The 22,012-nt window shown below is 27.2% G+C and overlaps 1 protein-coding gene across 1 annotated transcript; it reads right to left on the bottom strand.

Moving 5' to 3' along the window:
• Positions 1-3,429: 3,429 nt before the first annotated feature.
• Positions 3,430-5,995, bottom strand: LOC130815344 (uncharacterized). The gene is made up of 3 exons (XM_057681783.1): positions 5,693-5,995; positions 5,081-5,162; positions 3,430-4,373 (listed from the first exon to the last, which is right to left on the bottom strand). The coding sequence occupies exons 1-3, from the start codon at positions 5,714-5,716 to the stop codon at positions 3,670-3,672; spliced, it is 810 nt and encodes a 269-aa protein (XP_057537766.1). The 5' UTR covers positions 5,717-5,995; the 3' UTR covers positions 3,430-3,669.
• Between the last annotated feature and the right edge of the window lie 16,017 nt (positions 5,996-22,012).

The following is a 22,012-nucleotide window of genomic DNA, read 5'->3' as shown; positions in this document are numbered from 1 at the left end:
ATTGTTGTATACTTCCTGTAGAGTAGACTTTTTATTACAATTCTACTATGTATATCATTTTAGTGATTAAGACCTTGTGTTTTTCAAAAACAAAATTTTGTTAAAAATTAGGCAAAAATATAAGGAGAAAAAAATAGTTCAAGCGAATATCATTTGTATAACTTATACTCTAAAATGCTCTAGAACTAGTAATCTAATTATAGTTGTTACATATTTATGGTATAAAGACGGACACTATTCATCCACTATTTATATATTGTTTGTGATAAAATGTTGAGCATCTAAAGGCACTCACTTTGTCTTTTAAATTTTTTTTATTTGTTTATTACTTCAACAATTTTTAACGAAGTCTCTATAAGCTTTTCATAAATCATAATCGAGAGTAATCAATTGTTAAAATCTATCATATAAATATTTTTTGACAAAAAGTATTTAATGAAATATTTTCATTGTTTAAGACTACCAAATAACAATTTTCATTTATTGACCGATAATTATGACTTTGACTGTTAAATTATTTTTTCAGTTCACATTATTTTTAACATAAATAAATTTTAATTAGTTTTCTTTAAAATTGTATTCAATATTTATAAGATGGTATTTAAAACAACTAGCAGGACTAATCAAGGCAAGAAAAGCTTACTTCAATTCTAAGAATCTGTTGTTATTCAAATGGTAAGTGGTTACTACAATCACAATCAATGATAGACGTATTTATTTGGTGCTTAATATTTACTCTAATTATTAGCCTTTGCTTTTCTTTCACTTTGTTGTGGTAATACACCAAAGTAGCTTGGCTTTATATTTACTCCCTCCATCACTAATGCATCACCACGCTTTTCTTCTTAATCCCTTTTTTTACTTTACTATAATTTCTTTTTACGAAAATATTCTTAGAATTTTTCATTTACACATTTCAATTCTCTTTTAATATCATTTTTACACAATTCGAATGACTCCCACCAAAACTTTAATCTTTGTGTAAATTATAATAATTTATTTGGGACAGAGAGAGTAATTTATAATGAGCTACTCTTGTGAGAAACTGTCTATCGGTGAGACGAGTTCATAACAGGTCAGAAGTCGATATATACTAATAATATGTATCAATTAAGCTATTTAGCCCATATAAGATATGCGTCTTACGGTAAAACTGTCTCATATAAAAATTATAATTGATAATTGATGCATCATTTGATGGACTATGATGGTCCTTGACACAACTTGCACCACCCTTTCTTTATTGGGTGGAAAAAGACTAAACACATTTTGGTCACTCAATTACCTCATTAGCGAAACATGACATAAATCTATCAACCTTTTGGATTTGGTACCAACTCTACCCTTTAATCTTTTGTACACTATGTATGGCCCCTCGTATATATAGTACTACTACTATAAACTACTCCCTCCGTTCTTTTTTGATCTTCCACTTTGGGTTTTTCACACATATTAAGGAAGATTGAGTCTTTGGGTTGTAGTGGATATTATTTTAATTAAATAGTAGTGTGAAGTAATAATTGTATTGGATGTATTATTTTAATTAAATAGTAGTGTGAAGTAATGATTGTATTGAAAGTATGAGAGAGAAAATAATTATAAATAAAAGAAAAGGGGTACATTAAAAGAAAAGGGGGGTTTTAAGTGGTAAAAATGGGATAAAAACTTTCTAAAAATAAAAAGTATTCTAAAGTGGAAAAACTTTTGAAACTACCCATTATAGTAATGTGGAAGATCAAAAAAGAACGGAGGGAGTATTAATCCATTTTTTGTGATGAATCATTAGATAAGATAACACTTTTAATTACATTGTGGAAATTAAAGCATAACAATGATCGTGACTAATGTGAAAATGAATTCACTTTACTTTTATACATGTCAATTTCAATTAACAATTTGAACTTATTTATAAATTGAAGTTAATTTACACTAAATTGTTAAACTAAGCAAATACAAAAAAACAACAATGTATATAACTCATTCTCAATAATGCTTTAATTTTAAAGTTTATCATATTATTTTGTGATTTTTTTATGTCTTAAAAGTTTATCTTTCAATTATATTAACAATAATCTTTTTAAAAGTTTATTATCTTCTATCGTTTTTTCTATTATCATACTTTCTCTTACATCAATTATTTATGTCTTTATTAATAAGTAAATTTTCATGAACCAGTTAAATTTTAATTTTTTTTATTTAAGTAAATTATTATCTTTTAAAAAACTTGGATTATTCATATATAGTTTTGAATATTTGGAGGAAATTTGTGTGATTTTTTTTATAAATGAAAGAGATCGGAAATTAGAAAAGAAAATAATGATATTTGTAAATGTTACAAAACCGACAAAATTAGTCTTAATTTATAGATCTCAAAAAAATATAATTCATGATATTTTTTTATTTTTTGAAATTTATTTAATGAAAAAATAGTTGTTTAAGAAAATAAACACCTATATTAATAAGACAATGCAGATGCGACACCTAGCAAGCTAGGAAAAACAATGACTCATGGCATATTTGTTTTTTTAAAAAAAACTCTCAATCGTTTGGGGCCAAGTCATGTTATCACCATTTGCCACGAGCTTTTGGACACACCATTTAATATAGATTATTGTTGACAACCTAACCAAAATATAAAATTTGTGATACCTCCTATTCATCTTAGGAGTCCTATTTGACTTTTCACGGATTTTAAGGAGAGTCAAAAGTGGGACCATTAGGGTAGGAAAGAGAGTGGTATTATGAGTTTTTAAATGTAAGGAAGGAAAATTAGTATGGGTAATGGAGGATATAATTAAAAATAGGATAAAGCTACTAAGGGCATAAAAATCAAAAATCCATACCAAAAATAGAAATGGGACAATTAAAATGACTTGACCATAAAAGAAATAGGACACATAAGCTGAATAGGAGGAAATATTATAATAGATCATTGTTAATAGTGCTCCAAGATAATGATTTAAAGACTACAAGTAACACAAAACAGTAAAAAACCGACTTACAAAGGGGCATGAAGGTGTCATCCCTTCAACAAAACAAAAAATACGTTGAAATTCTTAATAAAACACACTGATCAAATAATTACAAAAATTGTTAGTATATTTACTTTATTTCATTATACTTGCTACATATCACTTTTTATGCAATTTAATGTATAATTTTGATTACATATATCTCAAACTATTATTAACTAAAAATTACAAAAATTTAATATAATGAAAGTGTGCGATTAGACGATTCAAACAAAATCCACTTGACCATATTTCATGTTGCACATTAGCCGTAATATATAAAATAAGCTTGAAGATGAATAGCACCGTTATATCTTATGTAGCGAGTATTTCAGAACATAGAAAGTATATGATTAAAATTTGCACAATAAAAAACACCACCTCTTTCCACCACCGCAAATAAACGTAACAAGCACTTAAAAAAACACATTATTATAATTAATAGTATTATTGAAGTATTATTAATATTGCTTGATTGCATTGCATCTTCATAATTGGTATCGTATTCTCTAATATCAACAACATAAAAATAGCCTGTATAGACTTTAGTCAATGGTACCTTCATGTGCAATTCACATATTTCAAAATAACAAAAATTTGAAAAAAAAAAATTATTAAACGAGATGAGGGAATTTAGGTAGCCACAATGACTGCTCCATCACATGATAGAACATGCTGAAGGATTTTCTTCACTCAGATAATTATAATCATAGCGGGTCACACAGTATCCGGGTTGGTATGCAGGCCGCCCGTACCCCGACGGGTACATGGGTCCAGGCCCGTAACATGCTCCACCACATCCGGGTCTTCCTTCATAGCAAGGAACACAACATATGTTTACTGGGACTATTTGTGGAGGTGGGGGCGGGTACCCGGGTACCCATTGAGCCTCTGGCTCCACCATTAGTTTCTGTGCTGCAGCTGGAGTTGGAGCCGGAGCTGGAGCTGGAGCCGGTGCCGGAGCTGGAGCCGGCTTTGAAGCTGCCTCAGGAGGTGGGTCTTGTTTTTTGGATCCGTTCTTAGACCCGTTTTTTTGTTTTTCGGGTAGCTTTTGTTCAGGAGCAGGGGCGGGCTTGGGCTTATCTTGTTGAGGGGCAGGGGCTGTTTGTGGAGTAGGAGTAACAGCTGGAGGCTTGGGCTTATCGGGCTGTGGAGCAGGAGCAGGAGCAGCAGCAGGAGGATTGGGCTTTTCGGGTTGAGGAGCTGGGGCGGGTTGTGGAGGTTTGGGCTTGAGAATTTCAATGTTTTTGATGGTTTTGCCACCTTTGCAGCAGAGTTTGTCTCTGATTTTCTCAGGAGTACAGCAGACGACGGTGATGATCACCCGGTTAGCTTTTTCATCAAACATTTGGTTCCGTATTTCTCTTGTTATCAAAACACAAACAATTTTATAACTTAGTCCAATTCATCATAAAAACTATTTATCAATATTAATTAACAAATCAAAAAATTCTACCTTGTAATTCAGATATTTAGCTAGTGTAAATTAAAGAAAATTGTTTTTAAAGGAACTTATATCTAAATATATATTCCAAACTATTGATTTACACATAACACTGAAAAATGACGATCAAGTAGGCTCTATAAGTATATACGGAGACGAATGTTCAGCCCAACTTATATTAATATTATGATTTTATATGAAATATTAAAAAGTAAATAATAATTAGTTAGTTAATTAATATAGACTTGAAAATATATGGAAATTATTTAGTTTCTTTAAACTTTGAAGAAAATGTTAATAAAAAATTTTAAACTTTTTGCTAAAATAGTTTTTCACCATAAGCCCATCAACAAATCAAACAAAGAAATGCAAATTTAATTTTTTGAAAAAACACCCATGAAAAACACTTCAAAATACTACTAATCATCATTACATTTAATATATTATGCTTATACAATCTACGTACTAATTAAAAATAGTAAAATACTAGCTAGGAGTAAAACAAGTAATATATATATATATATATATATATATATATATATATATATATATATGAAATTATATATATATGAAATTGAAAAGAAAGAGCTGAATAGAATTGGAAAATGGAAGCAAAGAGACTAACGAGGGAATTTGCAACAAAGTCTCTTAACCTTTCTATAGCATTGTTCACAGTCAAGATCAACCGTTAGTATCATTGTTGTAACCTGTAAATTTTCCATCAGTTTTAATTAAGTATATCATACAAAAACTGAAAAAAAATAATAAACACATATAATTAGTAATTAATTACTAGTAGTTGATATTCCACTTTATTGTGGATGAGTTGGAAGCTAGGACTTTTGTGTCACATGGCTTCTTATATCATATTAAAGAACCAACTCAACGAACAACTTAAGCTTGTTAGAATATATAAATATTATGGCTTCAATCATCGACTTAAACTTTTGATTGAGTTAGTTTCTTAATATGGTATCGAAGCCAAGTTGATAAGAAATCACGAGTTCAAATCTCAACTACTCTCATTGCGACAAGTATGAGAAGATCAGTAGACTTCTAGCCCAAAGAGCTCTCGTATGAGTAGGCGTGTTAGATTATATAACATATCATAAACCCTCTACCATCAGCTTAAGCTTTTGGTTTAATTGGTTCCTTGACAAAGCTGATGATATATATGTTATATATGAGTAATAACTATATTAAGAAGACAAGAAGAGAGATGAGAAATGAAACCTACCTTTTGTTCTTTAGAACAAGTCATGGTTGAAGGAGAAATGCAGGTAGCTAGATCAAGGAATAAGGGAAAAGGAAGAGTAATTAATTAGTAGCTAGTATTAATATTAATATAAATGTAAGTGCAAAGAGGTTTGAGCTTCTAATTTAAGTAAAGGAGTAGCAAAATAGGAATGGTATTAAGATCATTAAAAGACAAAAGTGATAAGAAAGAAAGAAGAAGTGAGAGAAAGAGATGAGAGGTGAATGATATAGAAGACAAGAGAAGAGCAGGCTGGATATTCTTCCACTGGGGTGCCTTTTAAATTGACTCTTTTCATTACAATTATTATAATAAATTTAAAGGGTGTGAATTAAATCATGTATCATTACTATGAATACCTCTATACATGTTATTATTCAAGTTTTTCATAATTAATCTTGCATTGTAGTGATAGTGGAACATAGTTTGCTGAACTTTTTCAATAAAAAAAATTAATTTGATCCGGTTTAAATTATATATTCACTCCTAATAATAGACATAGATCACAATTAAAATAAGATGGTTAGACACCGACTAACAATGTATTTTGACAGATCTTAACATCGCTAGGCCATTGCACGACCAAACAACCACCGTGAATTTATTTAAAAATTTTACTTTTAAAAGTAAATAACACTTTCAGTATTCCGTATAAGATAGGTTTGGGTGGGTTTTTTTTTCCTGAAAGATACGGACAATTCATATTTGTTACCCTCGAAGAGGGAGTAAAGAGGATGTTTGCAGTCAGGAAACCCCCCAGCTAATACCTGCGTTCAGTAGAGATCGAATCCCAAACCTTCATCCTAACATACAGATACTCTATATATTAATCATTTATCAGTAAAAATGTTAAAGATATATCTTCCATTGCGGGTGTAAAATATGACTCCTTGGCGCAGCCTTTGTCCATTTTCTTAATATTCTGCATTGAATAGTTTGTAAATGAGTCGGTGTGTTACCAGCAGTATTAGTCATGATCAGTTTTGCTTTTCATATGAACAGAACACAACTTGAACATAAAAGCATTAAACGTTGAAAAATACTCCCACTATTTCACTTTGTTTCTTATATTTGACCTTTTGCATGCATAATTTCAATTAATATAATTCTAATTTCAGTATTTATTAATATATTTATAAAATTTATATATATATATATATATATATATATATATATATATATATATATATATATATAGAAATTCTATATATTGTGACATCTCTAGTAAGATTCCACAATATATATTTAAAATTGTCAATATTAATTTATACTCTAAGAAATTGTATTTAAATTTCTCTGTAAAAAAATACTCCATCTGTTTTCAAATGTTCTTTATTCTATTCACTTTTTTCGAAAAATGCAAACTTTAAAATTAAATAATTTTAATTGTGAGTTTTTTAAATTTTCTAAAAAGTTGATATTTAGAAATTATATATGAGATGTATCTAACAAGATCCCACATCAATATATTTTTTCTTATAAATTGATGAAAAATCGTAGTCAAAGTTGACATAAAATTTTTAATTTTTATTTGAGAAGAACATCTGAAAATAAAAAATATATTTTGTAAATTTAGCCTTTAAAGTGAAATATAGGCAGTAATAATTATACTTCACCAGAAATGTATTTAACATTGGATACCATATATACACTACGACTAATGGTCTTTAATGAGGGGAAGAATAATTAGCCATCATTAAATCTAATTGAACAATTTGGCAACCCACCCACTTATAATTATTTGGTTATTATTCTTTCATTCCAGTAAATTTGCTGTGTTAATTAATGATAAAGAAATTAAGAAATTTGATGAATTCTCTCTATTCTCTAATATTTTTCTCATTTGAAATATTTCACTTGAAGGAGAAAGAGATTAAATTAAGATTTTTTGAGAGATACATTGAAGATAAAAGATATTTATGTCACATCTAGTTGGATTCGGTTTAATATATAATTTCTTATCATACATTTTTATAATTTTTCACAATGCTTATTTATTGAGATTCAAAAATTACTTTGAAAAACTATGTAAAAAGTAAACGGAAAAAAAAGGGAGGGAGTAGTAGATTTAGAAAAGTGTAGGAATCAAAAATAAAAAACTAAAAGTAATATTATTCTAAAATAAAAATAAAATAAATTAAAAACATATAAAATTAAAAATACTCTCTTCATTTCTTTTTGTTTGTCCACTTTAAGTTTTTTCACTTTATGAAAGAGAAATTTAAATTTGATTTTTAAAATATATATTGAAGACAAAATATATTCATTTGGGATCTTGTTAGATTGGTCTTAAATCTGATGCATAGAATTTCAACATATAATTTTTACAATTTTTAATATGGGTACTATGAAATATCGAGACTTAAAATTTACTTTAATAAACGTAAAAAAAAGTAAAGTAGAAAAAAAAAATAGAGGGAGAAAGACAAATTCATCAAAGGAGACGAATAAAGTAGAAAAAAGAACTAGGAGTATTGGTGAAAGAGTGAAAGCAAATAATAAGGGTATGCCACGTCATGATGAGGGTGTTGAAATTCATGGTTTAGCAACGACCTTACCTGAAATGGGGCCGGGTTGGGTTATGGAAAGAAGGTGGGCTCATGATTAGGAAATTGCCATTCCTTGATCCCATGTGAATTGTGATTCGTGATAGCAGCCCCCTCTCTTGTTTTGATTTTTACTTCTTACCTTCGAAATCTTCCCTTTTCACATTCACTCTAACCTAAAATATTTGCTCAAATTTATGCAACAATTTGATTAAAATTCTCACTCTGGTGTTTTTAATTTTATTTTTTTATAAATTACAATATAATTTATTTTTAGTGGGATATATTTAGCGACATTTAATTTAAATGTCACTACTTTAAATATCTAATAGTATATATAGTAGATTTAATGACATTTACTAGATCTTTTAGCAGCATAATAAAAAATCATACTAAAATTTTTGCGACATAAGATTTAATGATATTTCTCAAAATGTCACTATAGACTATAGTAATAATTAACATATGTAATATGCCACTAAAAGTCAAACAAAGTGTCACTAAATCACTTTATATTGGAACTTAAAATAAAACCAACAAGTATTATACTAAAAATATAACTCAATGACATTATTTTAATGCCACTAATCCAATGTTCTGGACAGTTAAATTTGTTGTAGTGATACTGTTCACATAATATTAGAATGTGGGTTATTTTTTATTTTATGTAAGCCGAGAGCGAATGATCACTTACAATATTAGCGATTTTATTTTTTCTAATTAACTCGAGAAACTTGATTCTTATCCGCTGAAACATATGAAAACGTTCACTATGATGAATTTAGGATCGAGCATGTCTAGGTCATAACCTTGGTCATTTAATTGTGTTGGGACGATGGTTTGTACCTCATGATAAATTAAAGATGATGTGCACACTCTCTAAGTGTGTGAACTTTATCTTTCTCCGCTTATTTGGTGATATTGACAATAAATACTCCAACTCTATTTAACAGACACATATCATATTGATTTTAAATTATGTAATATACAAGATATAAAATATAAAATAATAACTGAGTTGGTTCATTATAAATACTCAGATGTATTCGACTTATCATATAGAAGTTCTTAATTTTAATTAAATTTTAGTGATGCAGGTGTAAATGTGTAATTAAATCAACAATTATGAGACATGTAGGTAGAGAGAGAGAGAGTCGGTAAATGGGGTTGTTGAATAGAGTAATTAGGAAAGGAAAAGTTTTCAAAGAATAATATTTAGTACGTATGGGTATTGGGTATGTACAAATACAAATGAGAAGATACGCGAAGGTAATAGGTTGCGTTGGAAAGAGAGAAGACAAGAAAATAAATGGGAAGTTAGAGAACCCCACATGGCGAGCTTTGTAAGGGAACTGTCGGCTCCCCAAACCATCATCAACCTTCAAATTAGTCCAACTCATAAAATATTCCATTTTTTAGAAAATTAAATTTGCACCTCTATATGTTAGCAATAATCAAAATCGAATATTGATCAATTTGAATTCGGATTTAAAAATTTGAATATTTTTTTTAGATGGTGCAAATTATGATCAAGTTTTAATAAAAATATCATTCTGAATATTCGATTTAATCTAAATCAGATATCAGATATTCAGTTTTTTTTATATTATTTATTTGCTTTTTGAAAAATTGTACCTTTTTGTACACGTAAATATTTAAGTTCAATTTTTTTTCTTTTTTTAGTCAATATTGTTTTTTAAATTTGAAAAAAATCATTTTGAAATATGTGGATTATTCAAAAGTCTAAAAATTAATTAACAATTGATTATTTATGCAACTTAATTTTAAATGAGAATTATAAATATTAGTATATTCAACAACGTCAATGAAGTTTTTTTATTATATATACTTCTTCTATTTTTAATAGTTGCTACAGTTACTGTAGCAATTACCATTCATCAATCGATCTTATTTGGCATATTTCTTTGTGTATAATTTTAAACATAGTCAAGTAAAATTATTTTTTATTCGTTTTTAAAAAGCGGATAATTTATCCATCTTTAAAATTGAATACGAAATATTTTAGATCAAATAATTTCATATATCTACTATATTTCCTTTGGAATATCATGTGAGGTCAAAAAAATAAACAAATGAAATTAAAAGTGTAAATGAGTTTGTGACTAGATTAAAAGAAATAATATGATCATTATTAATTGGTTGAGTATTCCATAGAAATTTAATTTGATGGAGTGTGTAGGGAATTGGAGTAGCTACTATCATTGATGTGACATCCTCGTCCTAAACTATTCATAATATTCCTCTAGTAGCTCCTACATGAAGTACATTACTCCTATAACTCTACCATCTCTTGATATTATTGATTGGTTTACACTTTAGAGTATTTCATAAATTAGTATTTAAATATATCATTTTTCCTCCCTATAAAGAAATTTAAATACTTCATATTTTTGGAGATGTTTCTAATACTTGTTTTAACTCGTAATATTTCTAATTGCACATAATTAAAAATTATGAAAAAATAATATCATTAATCCTTTATTAGATGAATGAAACTGAATCTCACTTAATTATATTTTAAGTAATAAATAAATTAAAAATAAAAAATAAAGTAAAAGTAATAAGTGATTAGTGACCGAAATATAGATGAGACTAGTAGGAAGTATAGGAGAGAGTATAAAATTTTAATATATATTTTAAAATTTTTTTATAAAGTGTATTTATAGATATTAAAGTTCGAATTTATATTAGAAACTAGTATAAAAAGACAAATATATCTAACATTGTTAAACAAATTGAGGACTAATTTTATTCTAGTTCATCCTCTTTATTTTGCAACATTTTAATATTTAGTAATATCTTTTTTTTTCACTTACGTTAACTTTTAATTAATTTTTTTTTCTTGTACAATAGTGTTAATTTTATTTACATAATTTAATTAGCTTTATTTTCTTAATATTTGAGCAATTATGAGGTGTTGTTTCATCAAAGAGACAAAAGGAAGCTTCCTCTTGAGGACTCAAGGGGCACCGTCTCGCCCTAAAAAAACGGATATGTACATAGACAAAAAGGTACCCTCGCCCAGTATAGCAGTGTGGCCGAGTAAATTCATATTGACAATGTTAAGAGAACTTCTATCCAAGCTTGTTTATGAAATCTTAATAGGGCAAATCTAATTTAGACCCTAACTGAATAACTCATAATAGTAAACTGAAATATTGTAGCTTAAAAGATATATAAAAATGATTAAATACTGATTAAAATATGTTATTCTTACTTTAAACCGTCTTTACTAAAGACGTCTCAAGTTTGGGACAGTCTAACTTTTAAATTTTTTTTTTAAAATAACTAAACTTTCTAAACAATGTTTTTTTTTAACTTTCATTTTCATTTTTTCTTTTATTTTTGACAAAACTACTCAGCTTTCTCTCTCAAACTCCATTTGTGGTTTTCAATCTCCATCTTCCTCTCTCAAACTCCATTGTTGTTTATTCTCTATTTATCTTCTTCAACATTTGCAAAACCATCAAAGTTATGTATTTATACTTCATCATTTTCGTTTTTAAAGCTTTCATTTTCATTTTTTTTGTGTTGATTGGGTTAAATATTAGTTGGATTTACAATTTTCTGAATTTTTTAAAATTAAGCTTCATCAATACTGTTTGGGAAAAATTAATAAAAGCAATTGTGATTATAACATAATATATTGGGAGTTATAACATAATATATTTGTAATTATAACATAATATATTTGGGGTTATAACCATAATATATTTAGAGTTATAACATAATATAGTTGGAATTACAAAAAAATATATAATTGTGGTCATAATGTAATAGATTGGGTTTATAAAAGTATATATTTGTGATATAATACTACAAAATTGATATTATAATAATACAAGCAAATAAATTATGTTATAAAACCTTAAATATATTAAGTTTTAATTCCAAATATATATAGTTATAACCCTAAATATATCATGTTATAACCACAAATATATTCTGTTATAACCCCAAATATATTATGTTATAACCACAAATATATAATGTCATAACCCCAAATATATTATTTTAACCCCAAATCATAAAAGTTAGACATAATTGTCATCTTCAACATCACTGTTTTCCACCATTGATAAACCTTAATTTTTTTAAAAAAAATTAAAAAAATCTAATTTATTACTAAATGACGTTTTATTTTGCTTGGAAATAGACAATTAATCAGAAAAATTTTCATCTTCCAAACAAGAAAGCAGTTTTCTACAATTTTTTTAAAAACAACAATTTTTAAAAAAAATTAAGATATTTACTAAAGAAGGAAAGTGAGCTGGGCTCTTTAGAGCCATCTCTAAAAAAAACAATCTCTCAAGAGCGAAGTTGTTTTACTATACTTGAACAAGGCAAACTCACATGCTAATTAATAAGGTAAATAAAATAAGATGTCTAGAGATGGGCATGAGTATATGACTTAAATAATTCTATTAAACCCCACTCTGCAGATTTAAAGATCAAAATTTGGGTTAAATTGTTAAAATAATAATAGAGTTCAAATACAGATTTCTTAATTGGTTTTTCCTTTTTGTTAGGATTTGGGTTTAGGTGTTAAAATAATCAACTTCTTATATGAGAGACGACTATTTATTAAAAAACTAACTTAATTAAAAGTTTAAGTTGGTGGTTAAAACTCAACATTTTGTTTTTATTCTCACAAGAAAGACTTTTAGAGTAGAAGTGTAGATGTAACACGTGTCCTCCTTATACATGCATAATGCTGAATATTCCATTTGAAATAAGGGGCTGATGAGATTTGAACCCGTGATCATTTATATCACATTGACTTTTGATATCACGTCAACAAATTAGTGATCAAAACAAAAGGTTAAACTACTAGTTGAAGCTCTACAATAATTTTCTACTCTATAAACAACATCAAAACAAAAAGTTGATAATTTCTATCAACTATTTAACATATATACAATGAATGTATCTTATTGTGAGTCCACAATAATTTATGATACATTTCTTGCTACGTTTTTTTTTTTTTTTTTTTTTTTTTTAAAGCTGTCAAAACTCAAAAGTGTTGATACTTAATACTAGTAGTCTAGTACGATATATTGAGGTCTGAGGATTGATGAAGTTGTCTGCCACTAAAAGGAAGTTTACTACCGTCGGTGGGTAAGCTAATACTTTCAAAATCCCAGCTCATTGATTTGGCATTTATTTTATTTATACCAAACTTTTGCCCTAATCCACTTAGTCTCCGAAGCTGACGATATTATTATGTAACTATCTTGATTTACATGCATGTCTATTATTAATCCACTCTTCTTTCTTTTCCATCCACTTTAATAGTTTGTAATTTCCTTTTTATGTAATATAAAATGTTATTTTAATTATTTATTGTATCATGCATAACAAAAAATTATAAAAGTTACGTTGTATATTGTATTATGTTATATGTTTTACGATTTAAACAAGATTTTAATTAACTATATTTTTTTTGTTATATGTTTTACAGAGTGTATAAAATGAGTTTGAATGATGAATAGTGTCAATAACTATATTGTAATAAGTATTTCAGAATAAAAGAAGCATTTGAGTTTCTCTGAAATTATGTTATTTCATTTAAAATGTTTAATCAAGTCATTTCATTCTATTATAGTACCAAAAAATATGCCTACTAATGCATTGTTTGATGCTTTGAATGACAACTTTCACTAAAATATTCTTTTCATTTTTGTGAAACTCTAGAAATTATACTCCATTATTTTTATTTTTATGATCAATATTTTTAATATAGCTTACTAATGAGTCACTCATAAGTGTGTTAGGAACTCTAAAATATTTCTCGTTTTCATTTTGTTGCTTATATTCTATGCAAAGAAAATTTGATTTTTCATGGTTATACAAAAGTTGAAACAGATTTCTAATGTTGTTGTAATTTTAATATATAGGTTTTATATAACAGTTCGTCATGTATAAGACCATTTCACCATAAGACGGGTTAATATAATAGCATATTTCTTCAATTGATTACTTTAAAATCATAAGTAATCGTTTTAAGATTATAAGTGATCACTCTAAGACTATAAAAAGTAATTATATTAAAATTATAAGTGATCATTTTAAGACAAAAAATATATATGGAACCAGCCTAATAGAGATGGTCTCACTGTGAGACCGTCTCATTTAAAAATTAGCGTTCATATAATTATTTATTTATAGATATTGAGACATAAATTATGTTTACAAATTGTGCAAAAATGAAACGATAAGAATAATAATTATATAAAATACTCTCTCCTATTCACCCAATGTGTTCCATTTGACTTTTCACCATTTTTAGGTGGTCAAATGGGACTATATGTGAAAGAAAAAAGTGTAATATTTTTAAATTTTAATAGGTGTAAAGATATAAAAAGGTTAAGTTTAATAGGGGAAAATTGGTAAAGTTAACATATCTAAAATAAAAATGAGACATTTAAAGTGACTTAACCAAATAAAAAAAATAAGATTCTTAGGATGAATAGGATGCAGTAATATTTTAAACCGAAAAAGTATAAAGATAAGATTATTTGATAAATTTTTCTAATTTCAATCATTTTTCTTTGTCACTTTTTTCTAATTGGTGTACCATAGGACAAAGATAAGTACTAGCTAGTAGTAATGTTTTGTTTTATTTATAGTCGTTGCGTTCAAACTAGATAGTTTTTCAACAATAATGTTATCGTGTTAATTAATTCGTGCTTGATTGTATTTGAGATGATCCAATGGGCTATAATTCTTAACTTTTTTAAAAAAACTTATTTAAAAAAACATTGCTTACGTACACATATATACATTTATTTTTTACGATAAACAAAAATTGAGTACGTATCAACTACAAAATAACGAGAATAAACATGAAAAATAAGTCAAGATTTGTCTGATTAAGTCACGACCAATTTGGGTACAGGTCAAGTTCGACCTAATTGTTTCACACTTTTCAATGTAGTATTTGTAGATAACAGGTCGAAACTTAAAACGTACTAATATTCTATTGAATTTCAAATAGATTTTAATAAGATAAAAATAAAAATAATGTAAAATATATAATGCAACCTCGCAATACAATGAACTCAAAGTAATTAATATAAATGAAAATGTCCCGGCAAAGATGTACAATAGACCCCAAAATTTTAAGGTCATTCTTTGTCAAAGTGATGTGTGGAAAGTAACCCCAACGTTATCGCTCTTTTCGTATTATATCGATGTGTTTTTCAATGTTATGACGCTAAATGTATGTATGCATGGTCCCTCTATAGCCTAGCTAAGCTCGTCTCTTCTTCTACTCCTCTATATAAAGGTGAAAGGGTGAAATGGTAAATGTGTGAGAATAAATATTTTTTTAATTTTTTTTATTATAGATCGAGAAAAAAAGATTTAAATGAGAAATAAATCAATAAAGATTTTAGTTTTAGAAAGTGATACTTACTCTTATTAAGATTATTGGCAAACTTGAATCCGTGATTGTTGGCAAATTAAACCCAATTACTATTTATATTTTTAGAATTATACAGTTTTTGTGGTTTATATATGAAAAATTAGATAAACTATTTATATTTTTAATGAGTTTAAATGTTTACAATTTTTTATTTTGAATTGAAATAAATAGTTCATGAATGATGCCTTTTCTGAATCATGTGAACTTGCATATAAATTATAAAAAGCTAGTCTCTTGAGAGATCGTCTCTTTGAGAGACGTATTCTAAGCGCAGCTCATTAAAAATTAATATCTACTTACCGTATTCTTAAAACCTACTTACATTATTCTTAATGCTTACTTATCGTATCCTTAATGTCTAATTTCAATATCTTAAATGTCTACTTACATCATTCATAATGCCTACTTATAATATTTTAAAAAATATAAAATAGATCGGTCCAATTAAAAATGGTCTCTTAAAGAGACCGTCTCTCACGAGAATTTGTGAGTTACATATTATATATATTGAAAGTAAAAACTATGCGCTAAAGCCTAAAGGTAAGAAACATATGGGCCATAAGTATTGGACTTGCAACTTATGAGTTTGTGAAGTAAATTGATGTTGGCAGATTTGTAGGTACAGCCAATAGCCATTAAAGCAGTGCAGCGGATTTAGGATTTAGGCTTATGGAATTAGCTTCAGCTTTATCCAATTTTTTTTATTGTAGGAATATCTGTTGATTTTTTTGAGTTGAGAGACTTTTTGGCAATGTTCTCCTTTATGGGTATGAATTGCCGCGTTTTTTTCCTCCTCATACCCTAATTATAGATTTTTATGGGTGGGATACACTGAATATGATGATGACGACGACGATGACGACTAATTATAAATTTTGACACTCATGATAGAAAAAAATCTAAATTATCCATTTTAAATTAAAAAATTAGAAAATTAAAACGTACTCTGATGGACAAAACATAGAAATTACTACTATTGTTTTTGTCTAACTTTCAATTTTAAAAACTATTTAAAGCGCTTGTAGTTTAATGGATAGAGCATCTGCATATGGAGCAGAAGATTCGGGGTTCGACCCTTACTGGGCACAAATTTCAATTGTGTGGTTTTTTGACCGTGCGCATCTCTCTTTACTTCCTTCTTGGGGAAACGGGTATAATTTGTCCACATCTTTCAGGAAAAAGAAAACCCTTCACTCGGATCCTGCCTTATGCGGAATATTAGGAGTGTCTTTTACCTTTTAATTACATTTAAGATTTACAAGTCATTTTTCATATCACCAATAAACTTTAAGGTTTTTTATCAAACCATATCCAATTTTCATATGAAAGTTATGTCAAGTTGAAGCAATTCGTTTGTATGAAATGTAGCATATCATATCATATTATGCCTCATACCCAGTAAACAATTGAAGTGCATCTAAGATTTGTTCGTCGTTTTTTTTATCACCAATGAACGGTTGAAGCAATAGTTCTTGGTTTCTATGTTTCTATTAACTTGCTTAGGGTTTTAATTATTTGTTTCTTGTATTTTATCATGCGTATTAGTAGTTTTCTTTTTTTGACTAGAGAGATTGAACCCAACAAATCATGGATTGAGATGTTTATTATGTTGTTGATAGAATTGTGGATTTTATTTAAATCCATGTCTAATGAATTTTAAATTAAATTTGTTATCAACCTGATAGGAATATGAAATTAGGAGTATATTAGTTTTTAGATAAATTCGAAGTTATATACTTATTAATTCATTTAATAAAATGGGATTATGAGGATTGAATCAATAGTGTTTTGATGTACAGATAATCAGAAAGATGGGAGTACAAGGTTAATAAGATCACATTCTATTGTGTTTTCATTCCATAATCTACGAATAATGAGAAATCATTGATATCCATAAGCAATTGAGTGATTTTCGATATCTTAGAGTTTTGATAATACTGTTTAAAACCTATTAAATTCCTATTTTCATAGTTTTAGGTATAAAAAACAAACTTGTATATTTGTGAAAATTTAAAATGTATAAGACAATTTATCAAAAAAATGAACAAAATAGTACAAGTTTTAACTTAATTCCAAACGTAAGCGTGAAAATTTCAAACTTGTGGTTTGGGGTTGTTCGCAGTTAGTCAAAAAAGACAAAATAATTGTTTGCAGTTACTAACTGCGAATAGGTCAAATAGCTGTTAGCAGTTACTAACTGCTAACAGCTATTTTTGTCTTTTTTGACTTGTTCGCAGTTACTAACTGCGAACAGCCCAAAACTTCAGATTTGGAAATTTCACACTTACTTTTGAAATAAAGTTGACACTTATACTATTTTGTTCATTTTTTTAATAAATTGTCTTATACATTTCAAATTTTCTATATTTGTATCTTGCTTTAATAATCAGAACCTTGTAAATAACATTAGCCTAACCTTGTGTTTGACTCATTTGTAACTGGTAAGACGTATATATGTGCTTGCAATAAAAATACAATTTCCTATCAATATGATGTCCTCTAAATTTTGGTACGTCTAAATATTATTTTAGTCCATCCCACATAATTTGCTATATGTTATCATATTTGCTATATATTATCATTTTTGGAGAGATCTAACCCATAATATCCCACCAAAATCAAAGAGTACAATTTACTTCACACTCCTACATTAATACCTAAAATTATTGCACTAAAGACCATAACCTCACCAACATATCCACTAAAATACCTACTCCTCCAACAAGGAGAGAACCTTTATGAATTCCAGAAATGTATGATTGAGCAACTAATTTCCTAGTTTTGTTTTTGTAAGATAAAACCATAAAGGCAAGAGTCTTATTGGGCAAGAGATTGGAGATTTCATAAAACCAAGATAATCATTACATGAAAAGTTAAGGTATAAATAATTGTGTAACATAGAATGGGTTGATCTGAGTGACTTAAATTTGGGCCTTAAAATTTAGCCCATTTAAAATTCAATCCAACTTGATTTAATTTAATAACATAGTAGTCAGAAAAAAAATAAGAGCTAAGTGATAATCACGCACTCAAGACTAAATTTGAAAAAGACAATACTTACTCCAATTGAAATAAAATCAAATTTCAATCCAGCTTGATTTAGTTATTGACTTTTTGCTAACTAAATAAAAAGAAAATAAAAAGAAAAAACTTTAATTTTGTCAACTAACAACATTTAAGCAATATATAAATTTATATACCTAAATATACTAAGATACATTTACTAATTAAGTTAATAGGAGTTTTCTTATCTAATAGCATTTACTTAAATTCAAACTTTACTATGTGCATGTTTTTTAAAGGTTTAAAAAAATTATATATTTATTTATACAATCAATATTATTTATTTTTTTATCTGATCCGCCTGTGAATGTTTAGGACATTCTTTACAAGCTATAAATTTATATACAAATATTGAAAGGAAACATGAGATAATTAATAAGGGTAGTAAGTGGCTGAGTATCAAATCCAGTTATACATAAAGACAAGGAGAAAATCAATAATTCAATCGCTACCTTTCCTTTCTTTTCTTTCTTATTCATTCAACCTCAAAGGTTTGTCCATCCCACGATAAGGTACGTTTAATGCTAGGTTTTTTGGTCCCCCAATTGCATTATTTAAATACCCTTTTTATTTTATAAAAATAAAATAATACTTCTTCAGCTTCCGAAAATTTATCTTTTATATATATATATATATATATATATATATATATATATATATATATATATATATATATTTATATATATATATATATATATATATATATATATATATATATATATTTATATATATATATATATATATATATATATATATATATATATATATATATATATATATATATATATATATATATATATATATATATATATATATATATATATATATATATATATATATATATATATATATATATATATATATATATATATATACTTTTTATAAAATAAAGTGTCAAGTTTATCTCATTGATCTAATTGTATAGAACTTTAATATATATTTATTTTAATTTTTAAAAAAATGTGCTTATAAATATTTAGTTTGAAATATGCTTTAAAAGCTACACAAAAAGTAAATATGATAAACTTTTAAAAACGGAAGAAATATCTATATATTTTTTGAAAAATGATGATCACAAAGTGATATGATATTGGTGAATGGGTGTAATAGTAAAGCCCACACCATAAATTGAGCTTTCATGATATCAATTCTTGGCCCATGGGCTCCATTTTTTTTTTTTTTTGATATTTTAAAATTTTGTATTTTTTATTATTTTCTTGTGTTTTGTTTTGCCAAAGCTATTTTGTTGCTCCAATATTCCAAGGTACGAAAGTGGCAGGAACTACACTCCATTGTAAACGTTGATGTCATCTAGCTATTGGGGATTCTTTGGCATATCAAAGCAAATTATGCCACTCATACTAATGTTATTTATCTACACCGCTTATTGTTGTTTTCTCGATCTATTATGGTTGTTCATTCGAATATTTAGTTACGTGTAAATGATGGATTTACACTTTTTTTTACGATATTTACAAAATATCGTATATGCTTTATCTTACCTCGATAAGGTTACACCCTTTTGATGCAACTTTTATATATATATATATATATATATATATATATATATATATATATATATATATATATATATATATATATATATGTATATTCAGTCCTTCCATCTCACAATATTTGTTACAAAGTACAAGTTGTGGGAATACCATGAAAAAAGAGAAAAACAATGTTTTATGGAAAAGTGAAAAAAATTTAATTTGCAAATGAAATGAAAAAAATAAATAAAGCAAAATATAAAAATATTAAAAAGAAAAAGTGTAAGCAAAGCTAAAGATAGAAATATAGCGAATCCGATAAGACATATTAAAATGAAAAATGTAGCAAAATTTGTTAAACAAAAGAAGTATACTTGAGTATAGAAGTTGTTGATGTTTTGCCATTGTTAGTTAACGTAAAGAAAATGTGGAATTATTGAATCTAACAAGTGGAACAAGCACAATAAAAAAAAAAAAAAAAGTTTACGTATTGTTCATTATCACATCATCTCATCATTCTTTAACAAAAAAAAATCATCTCATCATACCCATTTTTAAAAAATAAATGTAGTAGGCTGAATTTTAATAAAAAATAGTTTATCTAATCGAACTTCTAAACATTGTGTAATATGCGTTAATCAATTCTGTAAACGAAAGTCTCAAAGAGGTTCAACAATGAAAAACAAATGAAAAATATAATGCAAAAGATGAACACAAGTGTTTATGAGGTATCTTGAATACCTCCTCCTCAAATATAGTTTATTATAATGAATTCAACAATTACACGTATAATAAACCTCCCTTATCTTGAGAACAATCTCTCAAGACCACAAATACTAAAGCAAAGTAAGAACACTCTCAAGTTTCTAACAATGCAATAGCCATCTCAACAATATGTGTGTTTTGTGGTGAATGTTACTATGAGTGATGAATCCTATTTATAGGCAAGATATTGATCACTCTTAGTATTCCCTCATAAATCACCATAAACTCACATGTAACATCCCAATTAACACCCTAATTAACCATGACAATAAACATTATAATAAATAATAGAGTAATGCACCATATTATTGCATAGTCACTACAAAAATTCTAACCAAAAACAGGATCTAATGTAGTCTGCTGGACTTCCGCTCGACCGGTCGAGCAAGACTTTACTCGATCGAGCGGTTGGTCGAGCCACTCACAGTCTGCTTCTTTGTTTGTTGCTTTGATCAAGCAACTCTTATCAACTGTTCCATTACCTTAAATCACCCATATCCGACACATCTTTATCGACCCTCTCTAAAGTACAAGACAAAGCATGTTCGATTATATGTTTAAAGTTAACGTCATCATTAATATTATTGGCACTTGCTTTAACAAATTCAATTATAGATCAACTTATTATAGTTATCACGCTGTCCTTGATAGTTGTTAACAAAATTTGGCACCAATGATTTGATTAATTATCGTTTTATGGAAATATATTAATTAGTATATCTTAAATCTCTATTAATTGGAATCACAACTTCAATAATGAACCCAAATAATACGAAAAACAATCCGTGTTTGTATAGTTCAATTGGCAACTAAAGAATTGATTGCCATTTGTTGTAGCTTAATCACCTTGTGGGACCCAAATCAATCTAGATAATAAAGACTCAAAAAAGTTCCACAACCACTATTTGTTTCTCTAGATACATACACTACACCTATTCTAAATAAAGCGAAAGAAATAGCAAAATAAAACAAGTATAATACTCTAAAA

This window comes from Amaranthus tricolor, chromosome 6, assembly GCF_026212465.1.
Source record: "Amaranthus tricolor cultivar Red isolate AtriRed21 chromosome 6, ASM2621246v1, whole genome shotgun sequence".
Classification (NCBI taxonomy): domain Eukaryota; kingdom Viridiplantae; phylum Streptophyta; class Magnoliopsida; order Caryophyllales; family Amaranthaceae; genus Amaranthus; species Amaranthus tricolor.
This window is presented reverse-complemented; position numbering and strand designations above follow the sequence as displayed.